Source organism: Amphiprion ocellaris, chromosome 6 (genome assembly GCF_022539595.1).
Source record: "Amphiprion ocellaris isolate individual 3 ecotype Okinawa chromosome 6, ASM2253959v1, whole genome shotgun sequence".
In the NCBI taxonomy this organism is placed as follows: Eukaryota; Metazoa; Chordata; class Actinopteri; family Pomacentridae; genus Amphiprion; species Amphiprion ocellaris.
Window position 1 is genome coordinate 22,684,176 of NC_072771.1, and position 16,856 is coordinate 22,701,031.

Below are 16,856 nucleotides of genomic sequence, written 5' to 3' on the forward strand. Positions count from 1 at the left end.
TGCAGGCATGTGGCTTAAGGCCAATCACATTTAACAGTGCAAGCGATGTACAGCCAACAATTAAATCCTTGAAAAGTTTGGTTTTATAAAAAGGTCCTTTTCTGCTTCATTTAGTAGGAGTATGTTTATTATTCAAAATTTAGACCTAATAACTACTAAAACAAAGTGCGATTTGAGTCACATTGACCACACTATAAATGGAATCGTTGTAAACGATTTGCAATACCTTCGCTTTTTATAATGTACACAAGATGGCTTTTGATTTAATAGCAGTGTAAAAATTACTAGCAGGCTGGTTCATATTTTAGGAGATTTTATTTACAAAGAAAATGAAGAGGTTCCCATTCTTCTACACAGGTAGAACGCTGATGGATAAATATGATCCAGCTGACAACCTGCAGGAGAAACAAGAAAAAAAGGGCAGAAAGTGATAAGATGACTTGCATACATCTGTTGTCAGAAAAGCAATTTCTGAGTAAACACCAGTGACGATAAGTGTGACAGCAACTCTGACCTGCCCCAACCTGATACACATCAATGTCTACAATAGACTGTCACATTAACTTGCTAAAGTGCAGGCTTATCTACACAAAAGAGCAGCAATATGAGCCCACGTGACATTTGTTACTGTCACTCTCAGACATACAGGTAATTTATTTCAGATATAGCACAGAGAAAAAGGCTAAAGAGGGGATCGGGTGGACTGCAATTGTCTGAGGTCACTTTACAAATGAAGGCTCATATGAATAAATGCCACATCACCTTGACATTTTAATGAAAGTAAACATATTGGATAAAAATGGCAAGTATAATTACCTTGAAGGCTGTGGAACAGAACTGGACTGTTTCACTTCTTCAGGATCTGATGTCTGACGACAATGAAGGGGAATGCAAAGCCACTGCCGAAGAACAGAACCATCATGCCCAGCAGACGCCACTTGTTTTCCACAGAAAATGGCAGGTTCTGGAAGAAAAAAGCAGGACTGTTATGATGCATTGTATCGCTAAGAAATGAATGCAATTCTAATGAAATCTGGAGAAAACCTTAATTGCTGAACAGCAATAGAGGAAGCATTTGCCGTTTGTATAAAGATTGTCATTGTATATCTAAACATTACATAGCAGCTACAAGTTTACAACAGGAAAGGTAAAATCTCACTAAACGCTCAGGTATTGCCTGCTAACCTAAAAATGCAATAGACCATCTTAATATCTGTTTGTTTTTGTGAAAAGAAGCCACCCCTACAATGACTTGTGCGACATTAATCTTGCCCCACAGTTTACATGCGAAAATATATTTACATTAGAGTAAGGATCACATTGCAGAATTCCAAATAAGCATAGGTCTTTCTCAACATGGTGAACAACAACACACACGAAAAATGAACTGACAAGTCTATTTTGACGCTATCAGTGTCCACCTGTAATAATTAAATCTGAAGATGCTACTGCGAAGACAAACATTGTTTAATGAGTCACTGTAGCGGAAGCAAACTGCAGTATACAAATAAATTTGAACAAGATATTCACACATGACTGATTTCGTTACCAGAAGTACTGAACTAACGGATACAGCTAGTTTAAGTCATAAAATTGTTTCCTGGTTCTCTTTGGTTTTGGTTACAGCTCTGACCTTAAATGACAGCAGTTAGCTAGTAGTACAGTCCGTTCAGGAAATAGGATTACCGTTACTGTAAGAATTTGTAGATATAATGCTGTCTTAGCAACACACCTGAATCTTATTAAGTGTATGCCAACGAGTTAGATACCTTTAAAATGCTTAAGTGGGCATTTAAAGTAGTTTGCTAACTAGCAAGTAGCCCTGACAGTATTGCTTATCGTTTGCTAGCTAAGCTAATGCTAATTCACAGGCTAACTGTCTGTCAACAATTCTGGGCTTGCTGCTACACGTCTGTCCGTAAATTTCAATGTTTTGTGACCTTAAGAAGAAAGAAAGACGTGTTCCTGTCTGTGCTGCTAACTTTACTGGCTTTACAATCACGCTCTTGTCAAATGCCGGACATGACCTCCAAGTAGCGTTAGCTAACGTCGGGCTGTGTGTACAGACAAGGCCGCGTAGTAAAAAGCACATTTAAAATGGCAATATCGTTTCAAGGATTTAATCTCACCTTTCCTGGTCCTTCAGCATAGTGTGAAGAACGAACGGCAGACGTTGTGAATCGCCTCACAGCTTGTCCCAGCATGACTGCAGTCTAGTTTCTTCTCTGTTCCAGTACAACGCTGCTAAGTGCGACCTTCTGGTTACTGAGAGCGGTATGACGGCGCAAAGGTTTGTGGGAAATAGAAATGAGGCTATATCCTATGGGACATGTAGTTCAAATATATTACAAGCGATTCCAGGCAATGTTTTCCTTAAGGTCTATTTTCAATCATTGATTAAACCTCACCTCAGTGTGTTGGAGTTGCATATTTTTATTTTATGCCTGAAAAGAATCATTTCCTGCCCTAAAATAGCTTAGACATATTTCTATTCTGTTGTATACTCTATAGTAAGCTCAGATCCATGACTTCCCCACCCCTCTGTCCACATACCTCCCCTCAATTTGCCTTAGTTGGAGCACATTAACTCACTTACAGCTGTGCTCAAACACTGTAAAGTAATTTGATCATTCATCTGAACTGGAAACTGCTTCTGAAGACTAATGATAATCTGCCTACAATATGACATGATTGGTTCAGTTGGTTTCAGTCAGAAATCTATCAGTGCGCTGCAGTTTCAAGGTGGAAATGGCGCTGACTGCTTATTTTGCTTATGATGTACCATATGTACATGATTACAAGGAAAAAAAAAGATTTCCACCAAGGGGATCTTTGTTTATTCCCCGTAAGTCCAAGACTCACATCAAGTGATCCATTGGTGATGTAGGTTTACACTTGATGAAGGAATAAATATATAGTGTATGAAAATAGGAGTGTGAAGATTAGGATTTGATGCAATACCTGTGTTTGTTTAGAAGACTTTTACCACTTTATCACGTTAGAAACCTTTTATCACAAGAAAAAAACTGCTTCGCACTGTTTGCTGAATTGTGATCATCTAGACAAAGGTCAATATATTGATTGATTGACTAAATGTTTATTTGGCTGCCCTGCACCAGATGGGCTTACAACACACTTAATATTAACCTGGATGCCCCCAGGATAAATCACAATGTACAGCTCCAAAATTTCAAAAAAACAGCACCTTTCAAAACATTCACCTTACATAATAGAAATGCCCAGTTATACTGAAAACAGTGTCCATCTCAGCTGCCAGCTATCTTCTGTAAATCAAAACAGAAGTCTGTACATAAATAAAGCCAACTAAATGTATCAGCCTCAGACAACCAAAGCAAATCAAGATTCTTCTGTTGGGTCTTATCAAACACACAATTCCTCAAGTCACTGCACAAAGGGCAGTGGAATAGAAAATGAAATTCATCCTCAACAACACCAAGAATACACAAAAAAAGGACACCAACAGTGTTCTCTTTATATCTGCCTACCTCAATTGTCAGTGGAGAAGCACCAATTCTTAACTGAGCACACAGGGATCTTTGCAATTTATGCTTATTTTATTCTAGACAGACTTCAGCTGCGAAGAAATGAAAGAAACCGTTTCTCTAAGAACAACATAAATTAACCAATCATACTTAAGAAGTGGAGACATAATGGGTACGGACTGATGCTCAGCTCTGTTGGCCTGTGTGATTGACAGTGTCTCACAGTGAATTAATTTTGAACTCTTCTTTTAAAATTGAAAGGGGGCAAGTGGGTGTAGTCAAATATCGCAGTATTCCATTAAAAAATACTGATAATTAGATATCTGAAATAAAATCTGGTATTTAGATGTGTGATTGTGTGTTCTTGTGGGCTCCAATGAGGTTAAAAAAAATGTTTAATAATTTGTATTTTTCAGTCTTTGTCACACATGTATCACTGCTGAAGATATAACCTGAGAGTATAGATCTAAACCAGACGTTCTAACTAATGGTTAAACCCTTCACAAGTATTGCTGCTGCTGCTGCTACATTTGCACTGATTAATGCTTATGTGGGAAAAGTGGGTTTTACTTTAGAGGATATTTAATTTATTAATTTAAGATTGCTGATAATTTGGATTTCATGTAGATGTATGCCAGTTATATAGGTTTCAGTGTGAAAGTTTTCCCAGGAGCCTGATATTACGAGAGCTAGAAATACATCACAACCTCCACACCAGGTTCTCTCTCTCTCTATCTTTCTTTCTCTCTCTCTCTCTCTGTGTGTGTATATATGTGCAATGCAGTGATTTGTGTTTTTTTGACAATCTACATTTGCTATTCTTCAGCTGACTTGCTTTAAACTTGTCCTACATTGTCCTTTTGCATTTAAGAAAAAGACAATACTCCACATCATCTCACTATTGTGCATTCAGGAGTTTACATTTACTTTTCCTGTGTGTGTTTGCATTCACAGTAATTCTCTCTTTGAAATGTCAGAAACAGAGTGCACATCGCTTGTATCCTCCCGGGTCAAAGAAGGGTTTAATCAAACTGCCTGTTCTTGGCTCTGTTGCTGATCAAATCCGAAGAATGGTCATTGGTTTGACATTCAGGGATGGCAGATGCCTTTTGTCAGTTTTCATGAATGAGTTCACAGATGCCGAGTAAATCGACACATTTGTACTGAGTTATCACAGCGGTATTGATCTTTCCATCTGAGTCTCAGCAAGAACAAGAATAAGTGTACTATTGAATGTCAAACTATGGTTGTAAATATGAACCTGTGCATTTGTATTCAGCCATGCTATACAATACCTTCCTACATCTTGTGTAACAAAATAGCTTAATCTTAATAGGTGCACTTATACCAGTCTTCACATACATTTCTCCCTGTCATGTGTCATAACTCGATTGGTATGGAAATCGAGTCATGAGATAACAGGTGTCCACGTATGCAGGCAGATCAAACCCTTCCTTGATTCACTGATGGTGCAAGACTGTAAACGTCCTTGATCTTTCTCCAGCTGTCCACTGACTCCTGGTTGACAACTCTGGCACCTTTCCAGTCAATGTTTCAACCAGTTTGCTTCTGTTACTCACACACAGCTTATGTCTGGAGATACAATACCCAAAAATCATACAGTAAATTCGGAAATCACTGGTTCGGCTTTATTTTAACACTCAGAGTCAGTCAAGGTCAGGAAAAAATACATTTCACAAAGCCCACCGTGCTCCAGCGTTTTGTTTTTGGTTGTTTTTAGACATTTTGTTGTCTCATATCTACGCATTTTTTACTTAGGGTGGCAAAAGGCATTTGGGGAGGACAAGTAATTTGAAAAGAAATTTAATAACAAGATGTCCCTTCTGATGTGTTTAACTAACTTGGGACCATGGACAAAGTAAACCCCCCGAAGTTTTGTTTTCAATAATTCTAATTCTAATGAGCCACTGTTTGTATTAATTTTATGTATGACTCAGTTTTAATATTTTTCATATCCGTTGGCCTGAAAACATTTTCCAAAAGCAGACAAAAATTTGTTCCAGAAAAAGGAGAGGAAAATTGTCTCTTATGAATGAACTGGAAAATATATAGTTCACTGTGGACAAACTTACAATAGTTGTTCACAAAACTTAAATCCTCTGAGTTCATTCATTTCTTTGAAGTCTGCTTCGGGAGTAGTTTCAAAAGTGCTATTTTGAGTGTTTTGAGAAGAGAGCAAAGTAGGTCTCTAATGCTTTCATTTTTACATGAGACTTCTCTGATTTCTGGGTGAATTAAAAAGTCTGTGCTCTTTATTTTGGCATTACTGTCAGCTTTAGTATTAAATTAATAGGGTGCAGGCAGAGTTTCCCGCAAACTGTGGGCTCGACTTGATCTGAAATCGGGTTGTTTAGTTGTGTGTGGTACCTTTACTGTTTGCGTCACACTCGGTAGATCATGTCTCAGTCCAGACTTAATCTTTTCTCAGCATTGTCAGCTAATAAAATGCTGCTCTCCTGACAAGTTGTGGGGATGCTCTGACATTGCCTGCTATGATGCGGGCAGCAGGGCAAGCTGGTTACCATCGTCATGACTGCCACATCCATCAGTGCAGGGTCATCACCTGGCCGGCTGCCACGTGTCTGCCCTTTCATTGTCAGTGCAATCTGTTAAGAAGCAATGAAGGACTGGGAATCATCCCGGGGCCTGGTGCCCAACACAAACAGTGTCATCAGGCCCCACTATAAATATTGATGTTATTACATCCTTGTCATATAAAGCTGGTGGCACAATCCTGAAATCTATCCTGCCTAACATTCTCACATACATCCGTCCTGACAGTCCAGTGTTAGTTGTGTAAATAAAACTGCATCAGCGGCTACAGAGCGGCACAGCAAAGCACCAAGGAATGGTGTAAAGTTACGTAGCATGATGGTGCACACACAGCTAAGCATAGGACTAATTGATTTTCATCAAGGTGCATATATTGATTTGGTTTATTCACAGAGCTTTATTGCTGTAATGTCTTTTCATAGATTAGATTATTGGGGCAGTTGGCTTTACCACATGGCTGTGTCGATGTTAGTCATGCTTCACACAGATGCAGGGTCTTGCATGCAAATTAACCATCCTCTTTTCTATCCTGCACCATTATCCTACACAGCTCACATATACATAATGGCCTTAAAGATAGGCATGCAGAAAGAAAACTCAGTGCTGCCACTTCACATAATCTTTTTCCTTTGATTTCATGTGTGCATTCATGCCCGCACAAAGCAGAAAAAAGAAACAGATACATTCAGCGTGGTGCACACCTGATATGTGCACATTCATATACCCACACTGTCTCATACACACACCCAAATGCAATTGTTCTTTGGATAAATACATGAATATTATATTATTATTATATTTGACTTTTATTATCTTTTAAATAGATGTGCTTCAATATAGAATGATCAGTCACAATATAAAAACAACTGACAGGGGCATGATGGGGAGGACAATGCACCCTGTCGCTCCTCAAAAAAACTGCTGAAGAAAGGCTCGAAGTGGTTTGGTGTATACTGTAGTGTATTTTGTTTTGCACAAGAGTAAATGCTGTCATCCTCTACTATTCAGAACCATTCAAGCTTGACTAGTTGCTGATATGGTAATTTTGGATGTAGTTATGAAGTGATAGTTGAGCATATTTTAGGAGAATGATGAGACTGATTTAATAATCCTGTTGTTTTTGTTGACTTTCTTAATTTCTTGCTATTGACTTTCTCTCGACTATGAGATGGCATTCGAGATTCTCAGTGTAAAAAAGAGGAGTGCAAACAGACTGTGTACACAAATACTCAGAGCTGCCATTTTAAATGATAACCCACATTCCCATTTAAATCTGCCAGTTAACATTCAACTGAAACCCAGGCTCGGTCACATCTGTAAACCCTTAATCAGTCATGTACATGACCGTGCATAGTAATATAGCGGGCAATGTGCATAATTGCACGACATGATAACATGATCACAAGCTTGAATTACAGGTATTACACACAGACTGGCTATCTGTAATACATATTTGAATGTCAGATAGCTTCAGTTTTTTTTTATAAGCAAATGGTATTTGCAGTCATTAACCAATCTGCTACAGTATATGATGAAGAGCAAGCTACACTTCCAAGGTAAACGGCATCTCTCTCCTTAGATTTGCAATAATGTTCCAAAAAAGGAGAGGAGAGGTAATGGATAGTGTTAATCAATCAGGACAGTTCATTTTGGCAGCAGCACTCTTGAGTTTAAGGTGTCTTGCATCATTGCTGCTGACAAGAGCTGATTCACACAATTACAGTGTTTTGTGGAATGCGGAGGAGATAAGAGAATTCTTATTTGGACAATTATTATTATTTATTTCTGGTTCCACCTGCAGTGACATAAAAACTGCTTCATCAGAAGTTAGTTTGATCTGGATGACTTCATCTGATTTTCAAGGGTGTGAAAGGAACGACTGATTGTACCCCACTGTGCAATTTCCTTCCTTTTATTTTGCACTGCAGTTTATTTCTCTAAATTTGTGCCTTTTTTCTCATCTATTTTAGAGCCAGAATGTGTCCTGGGATTTCAGTAAGAGTGTAAATGGGAACTCTACATGTTTACAGTGAATGCACAGACACACTCGTGCACGCCGACACACACACAGAGTCACACAGCCTCCAGCTAGGACCTCATAACATGCATGAACGTTCATTCATAGTGGCATGATTTGACATTAATCTTTAAAGTGGATTAAGGGGAAACTACATGGACTTGCAGCTGACCTAGCCCTCTTGGGATCACTAACCTATGCCCTTGTACATTCAGGTAAGACCTCTTAAATAATGAGCATCCTTACTTAGATTTATGTTCATACAATATTGCTGTTTCTCCAAAGCGTCTGGCAATTTTAATACACTCCAGTGTCACAAATGGGCTTTCCATCCATCCCCTACTCCCTTTCCCTTTGCTGTTGTGCTGAAATAAAATGGACACTGATGATTGGATTCTACATTAAACCTGTCAGGCTGGAAAGAGAATTAGATAGAGAATTACTCTGGAGACCAGAGGTAAACATGACAAATTTTTTTCATTCCTTTTTTCCCCTCACTGGCCCCCAGCATGAACCGGTCCAGACGTATCAAGCTCTCAATGAGGTTCATTTTGAAGGTCTGAATACCTTCCTGCAATGTTTGTATTTCCCATTTTTTTCTGTTCAAACTGGTTCAAATTCACTTTTCATACACCTGAATGCATATGTTACTGGCATTTCACCACATTTTAAGTATGAATGTAAGAAAAATTACAGTTAATTAGTGTTAGGTGAGAATATGAATAAACATGTTTCTCAGTAAATTTCTTTGAAATATACAAGATGATCCCACTGAATTCCAAACACCATAAAGCATTTTTTAACAAAAGATAATTACACTTTAAGACACATCTTTTATTCTCAACCAAAAATCCATGATTTTCTTTGGTTAACAGTTTTCTAATAGGTCTATCTAACCAATCTTAGAAATAATATTTCTGATAAAAGAACATTTTGCAAAACACTCCTTCATTCAATCCTTCAATTCAGAAATTGAAAACAAACTGTTAACCTGTTGCAGATTCTTGGTCCTGAAACTTTCCCAGGTCAACGAGAGAGAACAAAGGTTGCAAGATGATCTGTTCATTTCTGCTGAGATGACTGCAGGCTTTCTGAAATAAATTTGTGCTTACATATTATTGCAAAAAGGATGATTGTATTACATAGTAGCTTCAAGCAAAGTAGTAGGAAAAAAAACTTTCTTTGCAAGGTCACTATTTCTCACTGTTTAGCTACATTCACTCTCCTTTTTCATGTGGTCCACTTCCACTTTTTTTTTAAACTATTTGCCTGCGTAGGATTATCACTGACTGTATTACTCGTAAGCCCTATTCTATTTTACCCTTGAGGTATTGCACAAACTTCAAAAGGTGTGTTGGAAAATCATTTAACTTTCATTCAGTTTAACAGAACTTTTGTGCCTCTGGCATTGATTTTTCCCCCTTTTTTAAGCTAGTGAGGAGTAAAAGTGAGAACTGAACTTTTGAGCTTTGTGCCGTAACAAATGACAATAGCTACAGTAAAAAGCAGAATTTAACTCCAGAGCAAACCACTGGACCGGAGCACTTTGACTGTGTGAGTGTGTACATATGCGCAGGCATGTATGTGTGTGTGTGTGTGTGTGTGTGTGTGTGTGTGTGTGTGAGTGTATTTTTAAAGCTGTGTGAATGAATGCGGTTTGCACATGTTTCACAGAACACAAATGTTTCTCTCACCGAACAAAATACATTCTTTTACAGGTATAAACATTCATCTGCTGTGGCCCATTATAGGATAAATATTTGCGATGCACTTTTTTTTGGTTAAAACTGAACACAATTAGTCATAGAAACATCCACTGTGAAGTTCAAGTGAATGTGTTTCCTTTGTTTCCCTTATTTCTATATATCTTTCTGCTTTCTGTATCACTGTTTACAAGTTTGTGGAAACCTCCACTATTCATTTAATAATTGTCTACAAGTATTCATGTCTGTGAAATATCTGCCGTCCTTGGCAATCCCAGCAGTCTATTGAAGATGAGCTCCTGCTTTGCCACCCTGTCAACCATGAGACAGAGTGCCACAAAGCCACCTGTCAGTGGTCCGTTAAGCAAAGCTCTAGGCTGACCAAGGACTGAACGGGAGCATCTGTGCCACTGTTTGTGTCTAATACGCTAATGAGAGCTGTCAAGCTGTCGAATGCACTCCCGTTGCCCTCCGGCACTAACAATGGCACCTTCAATTTGGCTGTCTTGACTGACATTAACAAACATAGCCACAAAGAGAACAGACGTGTGCCAGCGACGCCAGGCGCTGACATGTTCACAAACAAATAAAAAAGCCAGACACACACACAACACACAGCCTTAAGCACATATACAGACGGATAAAAAGAGAGGGAGACAGAGAGAGATTTGTTTTCTTTAAATAATGTAGTTGGATTTTTCACCTGCTGTTCATCATGTTAAGCCTGTTCCTGTGGCTGCCTATAGAGGCCAGTGTTGCTCAGTCACTGTGATGGAAGATCCCCTCCACTTGAACAGCAATATACACAAGCCAGAAAGCTCTAACAACACATTTATCCCAGTGTAGAGCCATTAAAAAAAAATAAGTCATCCCCGCAGTGTCACTAATTCCACATGAGCATTCTTGATTGATGCCATGCACCAGGCTGCATCGCCCTGTGCCCCCGAATGAAAAGAGCAGTACATGCCAGTCAGTGGTGTGTGTGTGTGTGTGTGTGTGTGTGTGTGTGTGTGTGTGTGTGTGTGTGTGTGTGTGTGTGTGTGTGTGTGTGTGTTTGTGTGTGTTTGTGTGTGTGTGTGTGTGTGTGAGAAAGAGAGAGAGAGAGAGAGAGAGAGAGAGAGAGAGAGAGAGAGAGTGAGTGTGTCTTTGAGAAGTCTTAAGGCGCTCCACTCTAAACCTGCCAAGCATCCATCAAGCTCACTCTGGCTCCTCTCAGCTCACTTAACATGTTTCCCCCTGCAGTATTCCGGGACTCTGACCTTGTTCTGCAGAAACAAAATCTTCCTAGCAGGTAACATAATAATAAAAAAAAAAATCAGACATACAAAAAAAAGGAAAGAAAAGAAAGAATAAGAAATTGGGAAGACAGGAGTCTACTTTGGGGTGCTGGCTCAAGCACTGCTTGCACTTTCTGCACTGTCACTAAACTTGCATCAAAAAAGATTATTAGCACTACCTGTTCACACATAAGTGCTGGTGCTGCTTCTGCTTTTTCTATTTTGCAAAAAAAGGAAAAAAAAACATATGTCATGTCGACTATGCAAATGTGCTAGCCTTCTAATTGGTTTAACACCTGCAGTGCCAAATCAATTTACATTGAAAGTATTTGCATACGAAAGAATCTTATTAATCACACTGCATCAGTCTGCTGTTGAGCTTAGGCTTCAACAAAAAAATTCTCTCTTGACTACAACTTGGCTTAAAGGCTTTGTGAAATTCACACAGTTTGTTTCAGAGGCAACTCAAACATTAATAAAGCACATGAAGGATGCACTTCAGCAACTACTGAAAAAAATAACTATTCTCAGATTGTTGACTTCAGAATGATTCTTTTCCTTTAATTTCCAACTAAAGGCAGCCTCCAATGCCCTGCAAGTGAGAAAATGTCTGGAATGATGACACTGTTGCTCGTGTAGAATTTTTAGGAAAAATATTTCCCAACTAAAATATAGCTATATGCAGCAATAAGGTTCAGGTTCAGTTCAGGAGAGTGCAGTCGCCATGGCAACTTGATCTCATCATGTTAAAAGCGTAACCGTAAGCACTGATAGCAACTTTTATGTGAAGTTAAACAATGTGTGGACTGTATTTCTGACTAATTTAATGTTAACTTCATTGAGAAAAAAGGCTTTTCTTTATATATATTTCTGTTATTTCTATTATATATATGTATGTATATATATATATATATATATATATATATATATATAAAAAACTCCTTGATGCCTGAATTTATTTACAATTAAGTAAAAAAAACATTTTTTTTGTGTTTTTACTTTTTTTTGTGTTTTTGCTTTCCAGCTGATGCTAGAATAAGTGGAGATTGTTAATTTATCTATTACACATAGAACAGATATATAATAATAATAACAGATATATAATAATTAGATCCCACTCCGATCGGTCCTACAAGAAACCAGTATTTTCAAAAGGTTCCGAGGTAGGCATTGAATATACACAAATTGGGCATTGGGGAATGAATACGCTCTCTCTGCTGAAGTCTGAACGATAAAGATAAAGATAAAGATACTTAATTGTCATTGTGCAGAAGTACAATGAAATTTGTGTGGAAGAACACGACAATTAGCCACAGTGCAAAGAAGAATAAAAATAGATAAAAAAATACTCTTAAAAAATAAAATGAATCACACTAAATACTATATACAAAGTAAAGTGGTCAAGTGTTGCAGGACTGAGAATATAAAATAGTGCAAATAGTGGAATTACAGTACTAAGGTAAGGTTGTTATTGCACAGATGACATGACTGTGCTAAGTAGAGTTCTTATTGCACAGATGAGCCAGGAGGGGGGAATGCCTGAGTGGTGGGGCAATGAGTGGAGGGGTGTGATGACAGCAACAGCTCTGGGGAAGAAGCTGTTTCGCAGTCTCCTTGTTCTTGTTTTTAATGTCTGGAACCTTTTCCCTGATGGAAGTGGGACAAACTGTCTGTGTCCAGGATGGGTGGGATCTCTGGCGATGCTGCTGGCCTTTTTCCTCAGCCAACTAGCATAGACAGAGTCCAGGCTGGGAAGCTGCGCACCCATAATCCACTGTGCAGTTTTTATGACACGGGCCAAGTCCCTTCTGTTTCCAGCGGTGCAGCTGGAAAACGAGACTGTGCTGCAGTAGCACAGAATGCTCTCAATCGTACTCCTGTAGAAGTTCATGAGAAGCTGAGAGGGGAGTGTGGCCTTTCTCAGCCTCTGCAGAAAGAAAAGTCTCTGCTGAGCCAAGTGGGAGGTGTTGGTGGTCCATGTGAGATCACTGGTGATGTGGAGACCCAGGAACTTGATGTTGCTGACCCTCTCCACCTCCTCTCCATTTATGCAGAGAGGTGGGGGAGTCGTTTTCCTGGCTTTTCTGAAGTCCACAATGATCTCTTTTGTTTTGGTGGTATTCATCACCAGGTCACTTTCAGAGCACCAGCTGACCAGGCGCTGGACCTCCTCCCTGTAGTGGGTCTCGTTGTTGTCAGATATTAATCCCACTATGGTGGTTTCATCAGCAAATTTACAATCGTGTTGGGGATACAGTCACGTGTGAAAAGGGTGAAGAGGGCCGGGCTGAGGACGCAGCCCTGAGGTGCACCTGTACTCAATGTGAGTGTGGATGATGTCAGTTCTCCTACTCTGACACTCTGTGGTCTGCCGGTAAGAAAGCTGTGGATCCAGATGAAAGTAGTATGTTGCGAATTTATGACATATGTATGGTGTCAAGGGGATATATATATATATATATATATATATATATATATATATATATATATATATATATATATATATATATATATATATATATATATATGTTCATTTTTGATTTGTGTGAAATTTAAGCATGTGAATCATTTTGCTTGTTTGTAATATGGACATTGCTTGAGATATTTTTTTTAAAACGGACTTAGATGATGAAGAAGTTTTAATATTTTTCCTATTATTAATGAATTAAACATTACAGAGAAATCCTACTGTGTTTTATTAAAGCTTATAACTCATACAGCATATTTTCCAGATTCTTTATATAAATTAAACTGTTTGATGTGATGTGCTTAAAGGAGTGTAAACTTTCCACCACAGCCAAGGTCATACAAGGTCACAACACTTTTTCTCCATTTTTAACTGTTGCAATGATTTCTGTTCTACAGATTACATAACCTGGTAAAGTTCTACTAGTTTTCCTTGTACTTGTTCCACTTCTTGACTCCACTTTAGACAATCTAGAGCATATAGCTGCATGTGAATGATATTCACGTTTTATGCATATCTGTGTAGTCCAGATTGGAGTTTTTGATTTATTACATCTTTAATGTTTAGGAATAAGAAAACCTAAGAGTGTAAATATAGAAATCCTCATCATCCAGAAACCCCAACCCACCTCCCACCCATCAGGATCACCTGCGCAGAGCAGGTGGATGTTGTGGGAGTTGGATTCTATGGAGAGCATGAGCCTGCCAGGAGCTGACAGGTCGTTTTTATTCTGCCAGAGATCAAACTCTTTATCTGGGCACGAGAAAGAGAAGCGAATGCCTGGTGAAACACAGGTGGAACTGTCACACACCTGCTTTGGCACTGATTTTGATCGATTTGCCTTGTTTAGGTCGGTTTGCGATGGTTGGAGCACTTGACATACGGTGGGGACAGATGCATCAGAGACAACATGGGTAAAAAGCATCTGTGCAGGGCTCTTCTTTGCCCCTCCAACGATGCTTGGTTGACATTCAAAATTCACTCATGGAATATATTAGCATCATCTGTGGCTGTGACTTGTGAGCTGCTAATGGCGTAATGTATCTCACAAACCTAGTTAATCCTCAGCTTCAGTGTCACTCATGGACAATGAAAGTCAAAGTGGATCCTAAATTTTTCTCTGCGTTGCATATATAGGCAGAGTTGGCAATTAAGCTGCTTTTCTTGCATTTTGTTAACACTGATGCTGACAAATATGGGGAAATAATTTAAAAATTCTCACCAACATGCAAATTTAATACTTGATCCATGTTTATCTGTTTAGTGTAAAGGACTCAGACACAAGGCAAATGATTTCCAGCTGCAACGGCATACTTCAAAGAGTCCAGGATTGTTGTAATTAAAGCAGGCATAGGATTCATTATTATGCTCATAAATCTCCCCTTGATTTCCCCTTGCTCAACATAAACTGGCACAGTTGTTGCTCCATTCCCTCACTGGCAAGCGCTGCTACCTCGCAGCTAAATATCGAACCACGGCGTAACTACAGTACAATTTTGCTCATCTGTTATTGTAATGTTGTAATGAATCGTATGGATATTCATCCAAGTGGAGCTGCAGTTTCATCCTGTTGTCCTTGTGAGAACTTGGGACCACAGGTGATTAAGATGCTTTCAAAACGAAAATGATCAAATGTACATCTCTGACAAACGTGTCCATGTTGAAAAAGAATTGCAGCAATAGCGCTTCAACCATTTATTCTCAACTCAGACATCTCAGTATTACTTGACTCATTTTGCAAAGTTAGTCAGATTCAGTGTAATGCCTTTTAAGTCTGAGCACTTACATCAGGACTGTGCTGTTATGGCTTATTACATTTCTGTGATATATAGGCAGACAGTATTGATGTTACAAAGAAAAATTTGGTCAGCATTTATTCTGGAATTTATGTTCATCTGTTACATGCATTCATCATTTTAAATGTTCTTTCAGTTGCCCAAGCCTTTTTTCATCCTTAGGGCCTGATGGATTGTTGACCTTCATCAGTGACTTTCTGTCACTGCTGATGTCTGAAGCATCCGTTCAACGCAGGACAACTTTCCGAGAGGGGACAGGGAGGCACTGAGTCATTCAGCCAGTGTAAGCACTGTGTTGCTTGACTGGAAAAGACACAAATATTTGATGAGTCCCCCAACAAGCACTGTATTAAAGATGCAGCACCATGTCCGAAACAAACTCTGCAGCAGCTTAAGGACCGGTTTACTCTCAGCTGACTGTGATCAGTGATAGCGAAAACAAAATACAGAGGTAAAGCTTAAACTTGGTGCAAACAATTCATACTGAAAGAAGCTCAAGAAGTGGAAAAGAAAAAAGGAAATACAATAAGATGACAAACAATTTCATATTTATTATTCAATCAGTATGAAATGTCAAATTGACTCAAAAAGGTCGAAGGAGATGTAAGACTGCCGATGCCATGAAACCCAAGTCCCAATATCCCTGGCCCTAACTTAGCCTAGTATATGTACAGTAAAGGTTGATTAGTGAGGCATAAAATTGCAGCAGTCATGCAGTAAATCATGCTGTCTTTACTGGCTTCCTGATAGATATTTTACTCTGGGTCTTTAAAATCACACCATTCCTTCACTCATGCAGCGATGTTCCCCGAGAACCAGCCACTTTCCCTCATAGGTGACATGTGTAGTCACGTTAACAGTCTGTCAATCTCTCTGTCAAAATCCCAGCTATGGGTCTGCAGCATGTCTAAGCACAGTAGAGACATGGCAATGGAGCAAAGACAAATGCTTAACCTATCTGTGCTGTAACTAATGGCATATGCAGTAGTTATTTATCAGTGTTTAGGGTTGAATCAGGCATTTGCATGGTGGTCTTACCCCAGCCGACTGAGCCAAAGCTGATAAAATAAAGTGTGAAATAATTTAGACTAAGCACTCTAAAAGCATTTTAAGAAGCTGCGGGGGAAGAAACAGCTTTGCAAAAGGGAAAAGATCAAGACCACAGCATTAGGATGAGGCAAAGTCCTTATCTGAAAATGGGGAGGAGAAAAAGGAGAAAAGAAAGAAATTCACACCCATATTCCAAACCTATGCTGTATTTCATTTCACACAATTATGCCCAACCATTTGCCTGCAGTAACATTCATTGAAAATCCATCCCTGCGTTAATGGAATTATAATGATGTAGTGTATGCCGTGGCACCTAATCAAATAGAATTGATTTAAGTTGCTTTTTGGCCCAGGGCCCTTGCAGCTCAAGGGCTCTGTGTGTGTCTTCTGTTCCTCTGATGGTCTCTGGCTTTGGGGAACGGACTTGATGGAATGAGGAATTCGTGTGTACCTGCATGTGTGCGTATCA

General features: G+C 39.0%; 1 protein-coding gene across 1 annotated transcript; it reads right to left on the reverse strand.

The window, feature by feature from the left end:
- Window positions 1–296: 296 nt before the first annotated feature.
- On the reverse strand, window positions 297–2,292 carry LOC111562508 (cytochrome c oxidase subunit 7C, mitochondrial). Its single transcript, XM_023261076.3, has 3 exons — window positions 2,130–2,292; window positions 817–964; window positions 297–395 (listed from the first exon to the last, which is right to left on the reverse strand). Exons 1-2 carry the CDS (start codon window positions 2,202–2,204, stop codon window positions 848–850), a joined length of 192 nt encoding a protein of 63 aa, XP_023116844.1. The 5' UTR covers window positions 2,205–2,292; the 3' UTR covers window positions 297–395; window positions 817–847.
- Window positions 2,293–16,856: the final 14,564 nt, after the last annotated feature.

Bases quoted from the DNA above. Each gene is read 5' to 3' on its own strand.
- LOC111562508 (XM_023261076.3), bottom strand. From the start codon at position 2,204: ATGCTGGGACAAGCTGTGAGGCGATTCACAACGTCTGCCGTTCGTTCT. The intron at 965-2,129 runs GTGAGATTAAAT...TTTTTCTTCCAG, and splicing joins ATGCTGAAGGACCAGGAAAG to AACCTGCCATTTTCTGTGGA.